General features: G+C 38.6%; 1 protein-coding gene across 1 annotated transcript in view; it reads left to right on the top strand.

The window, feature by feature from the left end:
- Window positions 1-14,946, top strand: part of Dock3 (dedicator of cytokinesis 3) — a 589,868-nt gene that overhangs the window by 472,037 nt on the left and 102,885 nt on the right. The window contains exons 14-19 of the mRNA XM_071614941.1: window positions 8,587-8,711; window positions 10,236-10,398; window positions 10,880-10,986; window positions 11,525-11,696; window positions 12,066-12,163; window positions 14,802-14,885. Of these exons, the coding sequence (XP_071471042.1) occupies window positions 8,587-8,711; window positions 10,236-10,398; window positions 10,880-10,986; window positions 11,525-11,696; window positions 12,066-12,163; window positions 14,802-14,885 (749 nt within the window). The remainder of the gene's footprint in view (window positions 1-8,586; window positions 8,712-10,235; window positions 10,399-10,879; window positions 10,987-11,524; window positions 11,697-12,065; window positions 12,164-14,801; window positions 14,886-14,946) is intronic.

The following is a 14,946-nucleotide window of genomic DNA, read 5'->3' as shown; positions in this document are numbered from 1 at the left end:
CTAGAAAGGGGCAAGTTTCAATCAATGTATTTAAGCAAAATCTTAAGCAAAATTCAACTTACACTGATAAAACCTCATCCATAGAAAGATATCTCTTCTGAAGTAGTCTGTATTTCTTTGTATCATTGGTCCACAGCTTTACAAATAACTTCTGTTTATGCTCAACATGACTGTGGAAATCTGCAATCTCAGGCATTGGTGAAGCAAAAGTAGTTTGTCCTCCCCTGGGCAGAAACATTGAAAAGTCCTGGGAGATCTGGGGTAGGGTAGAATATGAGCGTGCTTCTTCCTGGGTTGTCTGCCTTTGAAGTACTGAGTGCTAAAACTGAAAGTAAGGGGGGGGGGGTTGTGCATACTTTGTCTCCTTTTCCACTCTTTTACTCTTGAGGAAAGAGCTTTTTGCACAGATGGCCACTCACAGTTTTGTGGGCTGTTAACAATTGTCAACCTCCTTAATGTACCACAATATACTGTCAGAGTGGGTATGCCACCCGTGGGCAATAAAATAGAGTTGCACCTGCAGGTCCTGATAGAGCAACAATAATGTGTGTTTAAAATGTGGTCAGTCTGTCTTGGGAAACAATAATAGGATGTCTTTCTGACATCCTATTATTGCTTTTTACTGGAGTGTAAATACACACTGTGTTGATGTGAGCGGAAGATATCCTCCTCTGAGCCACAGCTAAGACCCTGACTATACAGTTTTCCAGAAAAAGTGCTTTGGTGAGTCTGTTCCAAGTTCTGGCCACCCCTCCTCCTGCCTCTGAGCCACTCTTCAACTGTGAGAACATTATACCTGGGCTGCAGCAGTCCCTCAGCCTCATAGTACTTGTGTGGCCATGTTACAAGAAGCTTCATCTTCTTGACACATGGGCAAATGGAGAAAGAACAAGAAAATCAATTGTCAGTAACTAGGAGCATTTTGACACTTAAGTCTGAGAAATTACAGTAGATGAAAAATTAGAATTACTCGTAAGTTGTGGTCCTTATTTTAAAAGTACCCAGTATTTTGGGAATGAGATTGGTAGGATTATGTTATGTGCTTGTGTGAATATAATATAATGAATTCTACTACTATGCATAATTACAATGTACCAATTAAAAAAAAAATAACTCCCTAGTATTTGGCAGAAACCAGCAGAAACTCATTTGGGGAAGTTGTTTTTCTTGTTTTGTCAAACTGCCTAGATAGGTCTCTGTCAAACTGAATTGGCAGAACTATAAGAAAGAGTTCAGATAGGCTATAGCCACACTAATACCAAACATGCCATTTTCTGAAAAGGTCTTTCTGACATCCTATTATTGCTTTTTACTGGAGTGTAAATATACACTGTGTTGATGTGAGCAGAAGATATCCTCCTCTGAGCCACAGCTAAGACCCTGACTACACAGTTATCCAGCTCTGCTCATGGCTCATAATAATGAGCAGAGAAAAAACAGTGATACTATAGGTATTCTGGGAGCCTGGGGCTCTAGAGAAAGGCATGCTGATCCAGAAAAAATGCCATCTTAGATTATAAAAGAACAAATAGATATGGGAATTTAAGCCATTTTTTGAAACTGAGCACATATAACTTTTTTGTTGATCATGATATTTCCGTGGGTACTTCTCCTTCTCTCTAGACCATTTTTAGTTCAGTACAGAAACTAATAACTATAACACCTTTTTACTTCTTTCCTAGATTTTATTTTAAAGAAGATAAGCAGGAAAGAAAGATATTCCAGGGTAACAAGTAGATAGTAATATAGTTCCCTGTGACTCATGTATCAGAATTAGCCATAATCAAACTTTGAAGAACTCTTGTCAGCCAAAAGACCATAACTTGAAAGGAATAATTTAAAACCTCGTGTTCAAGAAGGGGCTGTACCATTATCCAGATCATGTCTAAGCCAACAGAGATGTAACATCTTCTATATCACTATTTCTTATCTTTCCTGGAAACTTCATGCCCTGGGGTCAATGGAAAGACAGAGCTCTGTTATGCTCTTTGGGAAGTACAACATTTTAACCTGTTTCATAAGACTTGAATTTCTGTGGTTTTAGTAGACTGTGGTATAGGCCAAGTTTTCTATTAAATGATCTCTGTCTTGCCATAAGAAGTCCACCTTTGATTTAATATGTTGTTTTAAAACAAAGAATAAGTTTTTCTCTAAAGTAGTAATCTTCAAATTTTATTGTGTGTTGGAATCACCTGCAAAGCTTGGGAAAACACAGATTATTGGGCCCACTACCAAGAGTTTCTAATTCAGTAGAATTGGGCCAGGGTTCAACAATTCATATTTCTCACAAACTCTCAAGTGATGGTGATGCTGCTAGTCTGGAAACCTCTCAGAGAACGATGCCCTAGAAAATATTTTGCTTTGGAGATGTTTTGTTCTTCCCTGAGTCAGATCTGAGGCAAATACCCCTCCTCTTTGGGTTGTCCTGAACTTGCCCATTAGAAGACAGCTATGCAGACATGGCATCCCTCTAGAGGATTCCCTGACTCTTGCCTTGTACTCAGAAATACACTATAATTTTCTTTGATCTCTGATAAAAAAAATGCATATTTCATCACAGACCTACAGTGATGTTTCTGTCTCTTTTCCTGTTTGTCTTAATTGTTTTTGTTTTTCTCTGTGCTGTCCCCTCATTCTCGCCCCTTTTTCTCTGATGCAGAGCTGAAGATAGTTGGGTGTAAGTTCCTGCTTTTTTGTGTCCTGTCTGCCTACTGCCTGCTTTGTTCCCATCTTCCTTTGTTTCATGGAATGTTGCAATACTGAGGTGGGGTGTCATGTACATTATTAATCCTTCATCAGCCTCACCTTCCCAGTAACTGAAAAGACAAAAAGAGAAGCTACCAGCCCACCCTATGACATCATATTACTTAGGGTATTCATTAATATCTGAGAACATATTGGAATGTTTAGAAAATCTTAACAAGTCTGAGGTATATAGAGATGGGAAAGGATTGTTTTATGAGACAGAAGAGTTACTGCAACTGAAAAGAAAATGAGTAGTACTTACCCCAAGCCTCACAGAATCAGAAAGTTTATCTTTTTCCAGCCCTGCTAAGAGATACTTCATAAAGAGAGCAGATGTACAGAGATATCACTTTCGAAAGAATGGTCTTCTCAAGGGAAGTGATGAACTGATTTGTCACAAATGGATTCATGTTGGTTTGATCTGTGTCAAATGATGCTTTGGTATTATTGCTAAGGGATGGTTTAAGAATGATCATTTCTGGTCTGGTAAGAGGTTAAAAGATCATCATATTCCTGACCCAAGAAAGGAATAACTATATATAATGATGTGATGCTATTCCCATATCTGTCATCCTGTTAGAGCAGAGGGCATCACTGACTTTATAGTAATAGATACCAGAAGTGTGACCGCAAAGACATGGTGAGAAAAATAAAGAGCCCATCTTTTTTGGATACCTAAAGAATCTCTCCCAAGATTGTTATTTTTCCTTTCTCTCCCTCAAGAAAATAAAAACTACTACAAAATAAAACATTGATTTCATATGTTCAAGACTCCATGTAACGTGTTAGTATCTTCACATCTCAATGATTTTTGTCAGGAGACTTCTTCCTATTCTACAAAAAGATAGAATTGGCACCATTCCATGTAAGCTGCTGTGTCTTCTGAGATAAGATATATCTTATTGTCTATGGTCTCAAGGGAAAGAAATCACCTTCATAGAAGCTCCTCCTAATCCTATTTAGATGCATACAAAATATAAATAATATACTATTAAGTGCTATTTTATTTGAACTCAATGCCTTCTAATATGTGGTATGAATAATTTATATAGAAGGGACATAAATTTAATAAATAATCCAAACCAGACTGAATGCCCAAACTTATGTGGCCTTTATGAACCATTTCTACATAGGCTAGAATCATATGAGACAGGGCCCCAAACTTCAAATAATGCTGGAGTTTCTGGCAAGAGATTCTCTTGCTGGCAGAATGCTATAGTGCTTGAGCTAAACCTCAGAAGTTCTGAGGCCTCTAAGAAAATTGCTCTTAGAAGAAACCTGCAAACATATCCTGAGCTCTTTTTCTCCAGAGTCATGCTAGAATACATGTCTTTGGAAGGTCAGATCTATTACTGCTGAATGCCATGGCACTGGCAACTCATCAGCAGTGCTCCCCAGTCCTCCAAGATTTCTGCTGACTTAATAGAGCTGTTTACTTCTCAGACCTCTCACTCCATAAGGACCCTAGAATATTTCCCATTATAATAAGGTAGCATCAGGCTGTCAATGATACCCAAGGCATGGCCTCTGAGCAGACTTAGCCAGCTGCTAGAGCAGGCAAGTTTTGAGGACACACAACCTGTTTTCACATTGGAGCCAACCTGCCACTCTTCCCAACACTCTGATCTTTGCCTGTCTCAAGAACATTCTTGCAACACCATGATGATTTCTTGGACCTGGACATAACCCTATGCCTAGCTTTCTTTTAAATTTTTAACACCTTTAAAAACTTGTTTTGAGAAATTAAAACAAAGTTCAGTGCAAAAAAGAAATTATTATTCACTTGTCTGAATTAACAGCTATAAAAAGAATTTATTAAATTTGTTCTAGTCTTTTTGCTTCTCTGTAAAATATATCAATAGAGATGAAAAAATAAGGTAGCATCAGAGTCATTACATTTCTCCTTCCCAGCAGCTATTTGTGTAGGCTCTCGGGAGTTGAAATTTTTGATGCATAGTGACAGTGTAGCATAGCTATTCTCATATAAACATTCCAAGCCAGGTATCAACACACTATAACCTGGGCCAAATCTAGCCAGGAATCTATTTTTGTACTGTTTACCAGCTAAGAATTTTTTAAAGAGTTGTGAAAACAAAGAATACTGTAATAGAGACATATGCAACCCACAAGACCTAAAATATTTACTGCCTATACTGTCTATACAGGAAAAGTTTTCCAACCCCTGCCCTCTGTTAAGTACCTAGTTCCCTGACCACAACTGTACCAACAGCTGACATGGGCTATTATGGGAGCTGTGAATACAGTAGAGACAGTTTACTCTGAGACCCCCTTACAAGAATAAACTCAATTCACTCATCTCATTCAAAAATTCTATTGCATGGTACCTAAGAAAGAACTAAGTACTTTGAGATATAATATCCTCTACCATCCCTAGAAAACAGGTAACACCCAACAAAGGAAGGCAGAGCTGCCCAAGGCCCTTCCTAAAAGGAAGACTCATCAGCAGGACCACCCTCAGTAATACCTATTTTCACATCCTGCAGAAAAACCTCACACCCCTCCCAGCATATTTCCATACAGCCTAAGAGCTGTCCATCCCTTCACTTTAACCAAACTTCATCAGTGTCCTCCCAGCAGACCTCATATTTTGGTCTTCTTGTGTAAACGATGGAGAGCATCAGAATTACCTAGTGCTTTTAAACACACCACACCACACACATAATACACACACAATATAATTTGAAGGGCTAGATACTAGAAATCCAATTTTAATAAGCTTCCCAGGTGATTCAAATACAGAGAGCCAGGCAGCAGTCTGCAAACTGATCTCCAAAACCACTGCTCACGCCTTCTCTTTCCCATCTTCATTGTAATGTGCCTGTCCTCATCCCTCTCCTGTTAATATTTCCTGGAAATTGGTGCTAAAGTTTATAGAAACCTCCAATGCCTTAACCCAAAGGCGTGATTGAACTGGTAGATTTTGTAAACATGTAACACGCAATAAGGACCATTGAAGAGCAGGGGAGTCCTGGAAGGCTCTGTAAGACAGACCTGGGGCTTTTCACGTGCTTTCTAGGTGTTTTGGTTCAATTCAATTTAAAAGATCCCAGAAAGCTTTTGACAAGAAGCTTCCCCCACCTGCAGCAATATTAACTCTCACAAAAATGCCATTTTTTCATTGAAACCATAATTTGCAAAATTGCAACCCATAAGGGAGCCTAATATCTAAGAACAGTGCTGATCTATGTAGGTCTGTTCCACAAATAAAGAACAGGCAAAGACCTGATGAAATCAAGCTTCTTTAGTCTGTAACTCTGAGAGTTACTTGTTTTTTCCCCTCAGGTATACAATCACCAAAGGAATTCTATTTTTAGAAAAGAACGAAAAATGTAGGACTATCTCACTCAGTCCTTCCATTTTGAAACTGGCATTTTGGCTTAAAATGTCCTCCTCAGAAACTGTGAACTCATTCCACACAGTCAACACAGATCAAATTCTATGATTATAATCTCCAAGACAATGCCCAGTTTTATATTAGTATTCTGTGTAATATGTTGCTAAGAAAATTTTGAAAACATTTCAAGTACATGTTCACTGTAGCATGGTTAACCTTGTATAGAGCCATAAAAATCAAAAGCCATTGTACAACCTAAAAAAATATTTCCAATGATCTTTAGAAATATGCTTCTTAAAGCCACATAGATTATCTTCAGAAAAACTTCCAGAGAATACAAGCAAGGCTAATATTTTAAACCAGCACTTGTTCTTCAGATTAGACATTAAAATTCTCTAGACTATTCACTTAATGCTAAATCATTCTAGAAATTGAATAATTACTTAAGTTTTGTAAGAAAGCTAATGTGAAACCAAAAGCCTTTATCAGACGATGGCTCTGTTTTAATTGCTAAAAATTACAGGTGTAACTAAATCTGATTTATCCTATTATAATAACAATAGACCATAGTAAAGTTCCCAATTAAGTTTAAATTTTGGACTTTCAGGAGTTTCAGTATTTTTCAGAACTGGTTTTATTTATTCTGTGTCCTAAAAATAGCAAACTGATGAATTTGAGTTTCCCTTCTCTTTCTACCTGCCTTCACCATTCCACCTGCACACCTGAGTTCTATTAATGGTATGCTAGGAGATCACAAGCAGGGATGCCCAGAGGAAGCAGATTAAGATTCCAAATTCATCCACATTCAAAACAGAGGCTCTAGCCATCCCAGGAGGAAAGTCTGAACAGACTTCAAGGATGGATACCCTCTTATGCCCCACATATGCAACAGTTGCATTTGGGTATGATTTTTAATTTTTTTAGTTGTTGATGTTTATTTCATTTATTTAATTGTATGTGGTGCCTCACACATGCTAGGCAAGTGCTCTACCAATGAGCCATAACCCCAGCCCTTAGGTATGATTTTTAGAACAGATTTTCCTCTTCCCTTCATGGTAGCCTCAGAGTTGCTTGTTTGGAAAACAGAATGGCTCTCACACATTAGAGAAAGTTATCAGGACTCCCAGAGAATAATTAAGTACTTATCTTGAGCTGCTCTTCTCTATTTGAGCCAAAATACTTTGAAAACTTGTGCATCCAAATAACTGTGATTACAAGATTGCACTCCTAGAATAGGAAGGTGACGTGAAGACTGGAAGGACATGTCATGAAGACCCAAAAAGAAAGTCTTGCACATGTGCCAGTCTTGTTCTATCGCAATTTCAATAATGAGAGATATTCAGATGCTTCCACAATTTGAGAGTTGGTCAGAAAAGACATTGTCATCTATCTCTGACTAAACCAGAAAGCTCAGTTGCTAACCAAAACCAAGCCCTGTTTCTGTCATTGCAATTCTAGATAATAAATATATTTCACTGTGCCAATTTTTCTAAGAAATTGAAAGTAGAAAGAATGTCTGCCTTCTGAATTGGCTTGCTTCGCAAATTAACTTCCTGTGACCTCCTAGATGGTTTCTATAAGCAGCTAACACATCTTCATTTTGTTCTTACCTGTTTTCCTCTGCTATTTTCTTCCTTTGAAGTTTTTTTCCCCATGGTGTTACTATATTTTTTAGAAAGTTAAAAGCCTTTCTTTATAAAATTATGGAATAAAACTGGCCATGTTACAGATTTATAAACTTACAGCAGCCTAATAAGCTCTTCTTATACTTGAACAAGGAGCCCAGTTTTCTTTCAATTCACCTTCCTAAAAAGGCAGGTGTGATTTGGTTCATTCTGGACCTAATAGTTTGAGTTTCTCCTGCCGGATCTTGAGTAACAGAGATGAACGAATAGAATGGAGTCAGAGCACAGGAAAGCAACAAGAGCGTAACAGATTGCTGCCCCATTGCCTTCACTCTGTGTTCCTGGAGAGTGATCTACTCCCAGAGCATTTGCAAACAAAACAAAGAAAAACTGACAGGTCATCCAGGGACTTTAGCTGGGCACTCCAGCAGGGAAGGTAATTGGAGCAAAGTCTCCAGAAGGAATGGTGGATATATACTCTATTTGGACTCAAAAAGTTTTGGAATTGTAAATAAATAAATAAATAAATTTTAGTAAATAAAACAGACATAATTAAAATAAGTGTTATTCCTTCTGAGTTTAAAATATTCCCTTTTGGGGTGTTTTAGATTGCATAAGAGAAGTTTCTCTACACTGGATAAACCAGGGGTTATCTTTATGATTCAGACTTAGAGAACATATGACTAACCATCGTGAGTGCTGCACTGATGTTGGTAGAATGTTCATTGTTATTAACCAAGCTTGGAATGCCCTGAGCACCCACTCAAGCCCCTGAGGTTCCAAATGCTAGCCTGTTTCTCCATGTAAATGGGGCAGTGTAACTTCTATGGTCATGAGGACGTGGCATTTCTTTCCCTGCAGGTGATATCCGTAATGACCTGTACCTAACCCTGGAGAAGGGGGATTTTGAAAGAGGGGGAAAGAGTGTACAAAAGAATATTGAAGTGACCATGTATGTGCTTTATGCAGATGGAGAAATACTGAAGGTAAGGCTTGCCAGTCGGTCATGTAGAATGGAGGCCAATGTAATAATTCTGGTGTGTTCTTATGGTCTTTCTAGAAGTCCATTTCCTTCAGGCAGGATTGAACTCAAATCATCCCATACACATTCTTCTCTCCCTTTCCCTTTCTTCAAGGAAACCCTATAGTATGCTTTGATAGTGACTTCCAGTGTCATCTGCCTTTGCAGAAATTCTTCCTAGTGTCTGACCTGAATCCCTCCTGTTTCAATTTATACCTATTCCCTCTAGTTCTGTCCTACATGTTACCTCTTCTGCCATTCTGCCTCACATGAACTTGCCTACTTTGGTAATAGTTATTAGGTTCTATTTTGCCTTTTTGTTTCTTAAGCTAACCTAGAAAATTATATTTGCATTTTGGTCATAAGTAAAACGTAGACACTCACTGGCTGGTACCAAGTTATGAATTAAAGAACAGCAAACTCAGTCCTGGAACATTATTTCCAGCTCATGTAGTACAAGGATCCTCTGGCACTCTTCATTGAAAACAGAGACCTGGTATGCAATATTTATATTGTCAGTTTTTCCCTTAGACATATCACAGTTAAGTTCCTGGTTAGTAACAAGGCACCATTTGCAGTGCATTTGATAGAAGGCAAATCAGTCTTTCATAAGTCTCACTTCTGTGTATTGGCAACAGTGGCAACATTCCCAGTGAGGCATGCAGAGCAGAAGGGATCATCCCCATTTGAAAGAGGAAAAGGTAAAACTAGTTGATAACATCTTCCGAAGCAAGCCAGAAATAAAGGAGAATGTTGAAACAGTGATGAAAACAGTAATTTATGTATCATTTTAAAAACCAAACAGAAGGACCTTGGCATGTCCATGGTTTGCATGGAAAGTGTCAAAAGTAGCAAAGCCATTAGTCAGTCATGCTGCTCCTGTGTGTCAGGGAGATGCTCCTGATCATGTTGCCCAAAGCTTCCTGTCCTCCAGGACAGAGGCCCAGGTACTCTTGGGACTATATCTTCATGGCAACATTTGGGAACAGGTCAAGTTAAATCTGGCCCTCCTTGTTTATATCCAAGGAAAGTCAGCAAATGGTGATCTAAAATGCAGGTCCTACACTGGACTAAAGAAAATTAAGAAAGCAAGCTCTTTTGATTTATAATTTAGTATTTCTTTATGATATGGTGCAATGCTGTGTAGTCGACTTCTCTCATGGAACTTACTGTTTCCTTTCTCATTGAAGATAAAGAGTCTATGTTAGTGATTCAGATGCACTACCTAGCTTCCCTCCAATTTACCAAGCAGTGTGTGTGGTAACTTCTGCCCCAAGGAAAACAAGGAGCAATTGTGACTGCTAATTGTTTATACCATCCACACAGTTGTTTCTAAAAGTATTAAATTTAAGTCAAGTACACTCTCATTTCATAGATTTAGCCTGATGTGAAAATAAAACTTTCACACAGGAGAAAATGTCCTAGTGATACACAGAATCCAGGCACTCCCTTCAAGAAAATAACACCTTATTTTGCTTATCTCTTACAGGATTGCATCAGCTTGGGTTCAGGAGAGCCAAATAGAAGTTCCTATCACTCCTTTGTCCTCTATCACAGTAACAGTCCTCGCTGGGGAGAAATTATTAAATTGCCTATCCCCATTGACAGATTTCGGGGCTCCCACCTGCGCTTCGAATTCAGACATTGTTCCAGTGAGTGAGACTCCCCTTCACATTCCCTTGAAGATATGAATATAACTCTCTTTTGTAGAATAGAATTAAGAGAATTCTTATTGGGGCAGGAAAAGGAGGACTTAGGAATAAATGGATACTCAGAGATCAGATGTTATTAGAGGGTGTTCTTTGGAGTGTAAAAGAACCATGGGCCTTCCTAGTGTCTGAAATATCTAGCATCATTCTTTGGATTTTTCCTTTGCACTATTAAACTGCTTCTCAAAGAACTCCTAGGTCATCAAGACCAGCAGTTTAGTTTCTCTTTGTATTTAGGTAGCCTGTATGTCTTGGGGCATAAATGGAAGCTTGTTCTAGTACGTTTCTCATCCTTTCTATAGTCAGCTTGCTACCTAGTTAATGAAAGAAGGGTCAAAAGAATGGAGGTTACAAACACAAAAAGAATTTCTATTAAAAAGCAAAATGAAAGGCAAAAATAGCTAACACTTACCTCTGGTTGCAGCAAAAGACAAAGGGGAAAAGAAACTCTTTGGCTTTGCATTCTCACCCCTGATGCGTGATGATGGCACCACCCTCTCAGATGATATTCATGAGCTTTATGTGTACAAGGTATGGGGTCTGACTGTCTTTCATCCCAACCCTTCACCTCCTGTGGCAACTCTCACACATGGTTCTCAGGTGGGTTTTATTGGGCAGGTCAGAGGAGTCAGAGTAGCGCGGTGATGGGTGAAAACAGAACAGCTGTGGGCAGGCTTTTGTTTTGACGCCAACAGGCCTTTTGTTTCCAACCTCCCACTTCATTGGATGAAAATTTATTACTGACTCCTCTATGCCATTGTTGTCCCGGCTAGTTAAGTTCTAAGTCCTGCTATTTGAGATCATGGTTCTGCTGTCACAGCTTAGCTGCCACCCAAGTTTGTTTGTACAACGGGTGGAGGCCACATTCCTTTCCATGTTTTGTTTAAAAAGCACGTAAAATGTTCTGGGAAGTTTCTAAACAGAAAGCACTCTTCCAAAACGACCTGAGACAAAAGGTATAGCCTTAGGAAGATAAGAGCAAATATCAGCTCAGAAATTCCCTGGGACCTGATTTTTCCACATGGCATGGCTCCAAAAACATTTTCAGTTCTCTACTTTTCATCTACAGTGTGATGAGAATAGCACATTTAACAACCATGCTTTGTACCTGGGCCTGCCCTGCTGCAAGGAAGACTACAATGGCTGCCCTAATATCCCCTCAAGCCTCATCTTCCAGCGCAGCACCAAAGAGTCTTTCTTCATTTCCACACAGCTCTCTTCTACCAAACTCACCCAAAATGGTAGGTAATGTTGCCTGCAAGGTGCCCTCCACTGTCCTCAGTTGTTGGTTCCACATTGCTAGTGCATGTTAAGGGAGACAAGAGAGTATTACTTCTTCATACCAGAGTAAGAGACTTCTTTTGTTTTGAAGTTGATGGAGTCCCTCAGCAAGAGCAGCCTATGAGGTTTCCATGGTGTTAATAGCACCAGAGTGCACATACAGGGTGCACAGATAGATCTTGGCCTTGACCTTAGCATTAAAGAGTCCATTATGATGCTCATGGCTAGTTCTCTTCCTCTAGATTTCACCTGTTCTTGTCTTGGGGAGTCTTGGCCTTGCTCAACCTTGAAAGAGCCAGGATTCACCATATTTTGGGCTTGCTTTCTAGTGGACCTCCTTGCTCTACTGAAATGGAAGGCCTTTCCAGACCGGATCATGGACATCCTAGGGAGGCTGCGGCATGTCAGTGGGGAGGAAATTGTTAAGGTATGTCTTTTACTTTGTGCAAACATACTGCTGGGAAAGAATCTGGGTAAAAGACGTTAACTCCCCGTGATTTCTGCTAGTAAGCCTCTAAGGCTATTTCTCCAGATACGTAATAGATGAATAGGAATATCTTGGAGGTTTTTCTTGTTCTGTTTCATTTTGTTTCAGTTTGTTGTTAGCTAGTTTTTAATAAAAGTGTATAGCCAGATGTAATCCAAGCTACTTGGACTGGGAGGTAAGAGGTTTACAAGTTTGAGGCAAGCCTGGGCAACTTAGCAAGACCCTTTTTCACAATAAAATTTAAAATGGCTGGGGTTGAGTACTTGCCCAGCATGCACAGGCCCTAGCTTCCATCTCTAGTACCACAAAAAGAAAAAAAGTATTTATCATACCAAGTTTATAACCTTTTAAAGACTATATTTTAATTATAATTATAAACCCATTTTCTTCACTGAGAGAAACATTATTAGTAAAGGGCAGTGGTAAAAGCATCCTCCCAAAACCAATCCCTGTGTTTTTTGCTGCCTATATTCCTTCAGGTCTCTTCTGCCTTCTTTTAGGCCTCTTTCTCATTTTCCTTACTTTGTAAACCTTTTACCTCAACCCAAACCTAATGTCTTTCTGGGTCTACTTTCCTTATTATTCAAACTCTGAATAATATTCATTCATCTGTAGCTGCTGATTTTGCCCCATCTCTCACTTCAAGTCCATGCTAATGAAACCTTTACCCACCTACCTCAACTGCTTCCTCCAGATACCTTTATGACATTTCTCATCTAATGACCTTAAGCAGGCTGACAGCAATACCACCAGTTCCCAGTTGTTTTTATATGACCTCTCTAGGCCACCCATTTGTAACTTAAGCCCACCCAGACACTTGCTGGTGGTGAAAACCCAGAAGGTGAATTACACACAACAAACTGAACTCTACTGAGGAAGGTGGAGATGCTTTCAATCATCAGCAAGAGCAACAGAATATAGGCTACAGATTAAATCTTGAGAAGACATTCTGTTCATAATGAGCTTCCTTAGCTCTGCCATCACAAATCAGTTAGCATAGATGCACAGTCTATACTTTCATTTCAGAGCTCTAGTTTTTAAAGTCTGTACTTTTATAAAGTTAATGTATGAATTTGGTTTTAATGAATTGATCTAATTATCATAGAATTTTTAAAAAATTCTTCATAGACTAATAGTAGTTTTGAAATCTGAGATAAATTGATACTCATATTTTCCTTTTAAACATAAAAATATTAGGTTTGCAGATAAGGTATTAAGAAATCTGTAGTCTTCTTAAGAAAGAGTTGTCATAGCCAGGCACGATGGCACACACCTGTAATCCCAGCAATTTGGGAGGCTGAGGCAGAAGGATTGCAAGTTCAAACCCAGCCTCAGCAACTCAGGGAGACCCTGTCTCTAATAAAATATAAAAAAGGGCTGGGGATGTGGCTTGGTGGTTAACCGCCCCTGGGTTCAATCCCTAATACAAAAAAGAGAAGGAATTGTCATATTCCTGACAAGAAAACATCCTACCAGCATATCAAGCTTTATTTTATTTTTTTAAGAATTTTTTTAAGTATTTATTTTTTAGTTGTAGTTGGACACAATACCTTTATTTATTTTTATGCGGTGCTGAGGATTGAACCCAGGGCGCGCACGTGCTAAGCGAGTGCTCTACCACTGAGCGACAACCCCAGCCCCCCGCATATCAGGTTTTAATATCAGTAATTTGTCTTGATTCACCAGAAGAGAATATAAAGAGCATATGCTGACATTTTTAATTTTTAAACTTTTTTACTAGAAAAATTTCAAGCTTACCCAATAGTTGAAAATAGTATAAAAAGAGTCCTAATTCCAAGAACCACTAACTCATTACCTGACCCATCAACACTCTAATCTACACTTCCACTTCATATTGTTTGAAATAAATTATAAATATTATATCATTTAACTTGGGATTTGACTGGCAAAGTATTATATTTGCTTTTTAGACTCTAAGGATCTATCAGTATTTATTAGTTTCTCTCTTTTTTAACTTAAAAAAGAAGAAAAAAGCCATATGTTCAAAAATCAACAGCAATAAAGAACACTCTCAGATTTCTTTTACTTTCACTGAGAGTCCTCATTGGCTGCCTTCTCCCTTCTCCTAGAATACTAATTCCTAAACTAAAAAATAGTTACTGTAGGTAAAGTCTAACTTGCCACACCTCATCCAAATGTACCCTATATATTTAGGTCACAGTAGAGAGTAAGGGACTGGTAAGCTCTGTGAAGACCCAAGAAATTGAGCTCTTTTTCTCAAATTTTGCATCAGAATCTGCTATTCTGCCTGGGTGTCCAATTTATTTATTTCTTTGTTTGTTTGTCTAAGTTAATAGCTCTTTCCTTATAGATTTAGAACCTATTCAACAGGAAGAGCTTCCTAGGTCTTTTTCAGAGTCTTTGGGCTATAAAAACCCCCCTGTCCACCTACTTATCCCTTAGCTAGGTGAAGACAGGATACAAGACAGTTTTTAAGTCCTGTTTTAAGATTCTAGATATTTCATTTTATTAAGAGTGAAATTCACTGGTATATGGGAATTTGACCATGCATGCAAGTTCCTGAGCCCTGAGCCCTCTGCTTTTGATGTTGTTTCAGTTTCTTCAGGACATCTTAGATACACTCTTCGTGATTTTGGATGATAATACAGAAAAATATGGCCTGCTGGTTTTTCAGTCTCTGGTAAGTCACGTCTTGATTTTTCATTTTTATTAATTATTCCTATCACATGCTTCAAAACATT

Source organism: Marmota flaviventris, chromosome 8, assembly GCF_047511675.1.
Source record: "Marmota flaviventris isolate mMarFla1 chromosome 8, mMarFla1.hap1, whole genome shotgun sequence".
NCBI lineage: Eukaryota > Metazoa > Chordata > Mammalia > Rodentia > Sciuridae > Marmota > Marmota flaviventris.
Note: the sequence above shows the minus strand (reverse complement) of the source record. Positions and strands in the feature narration are given on the sequence as shown.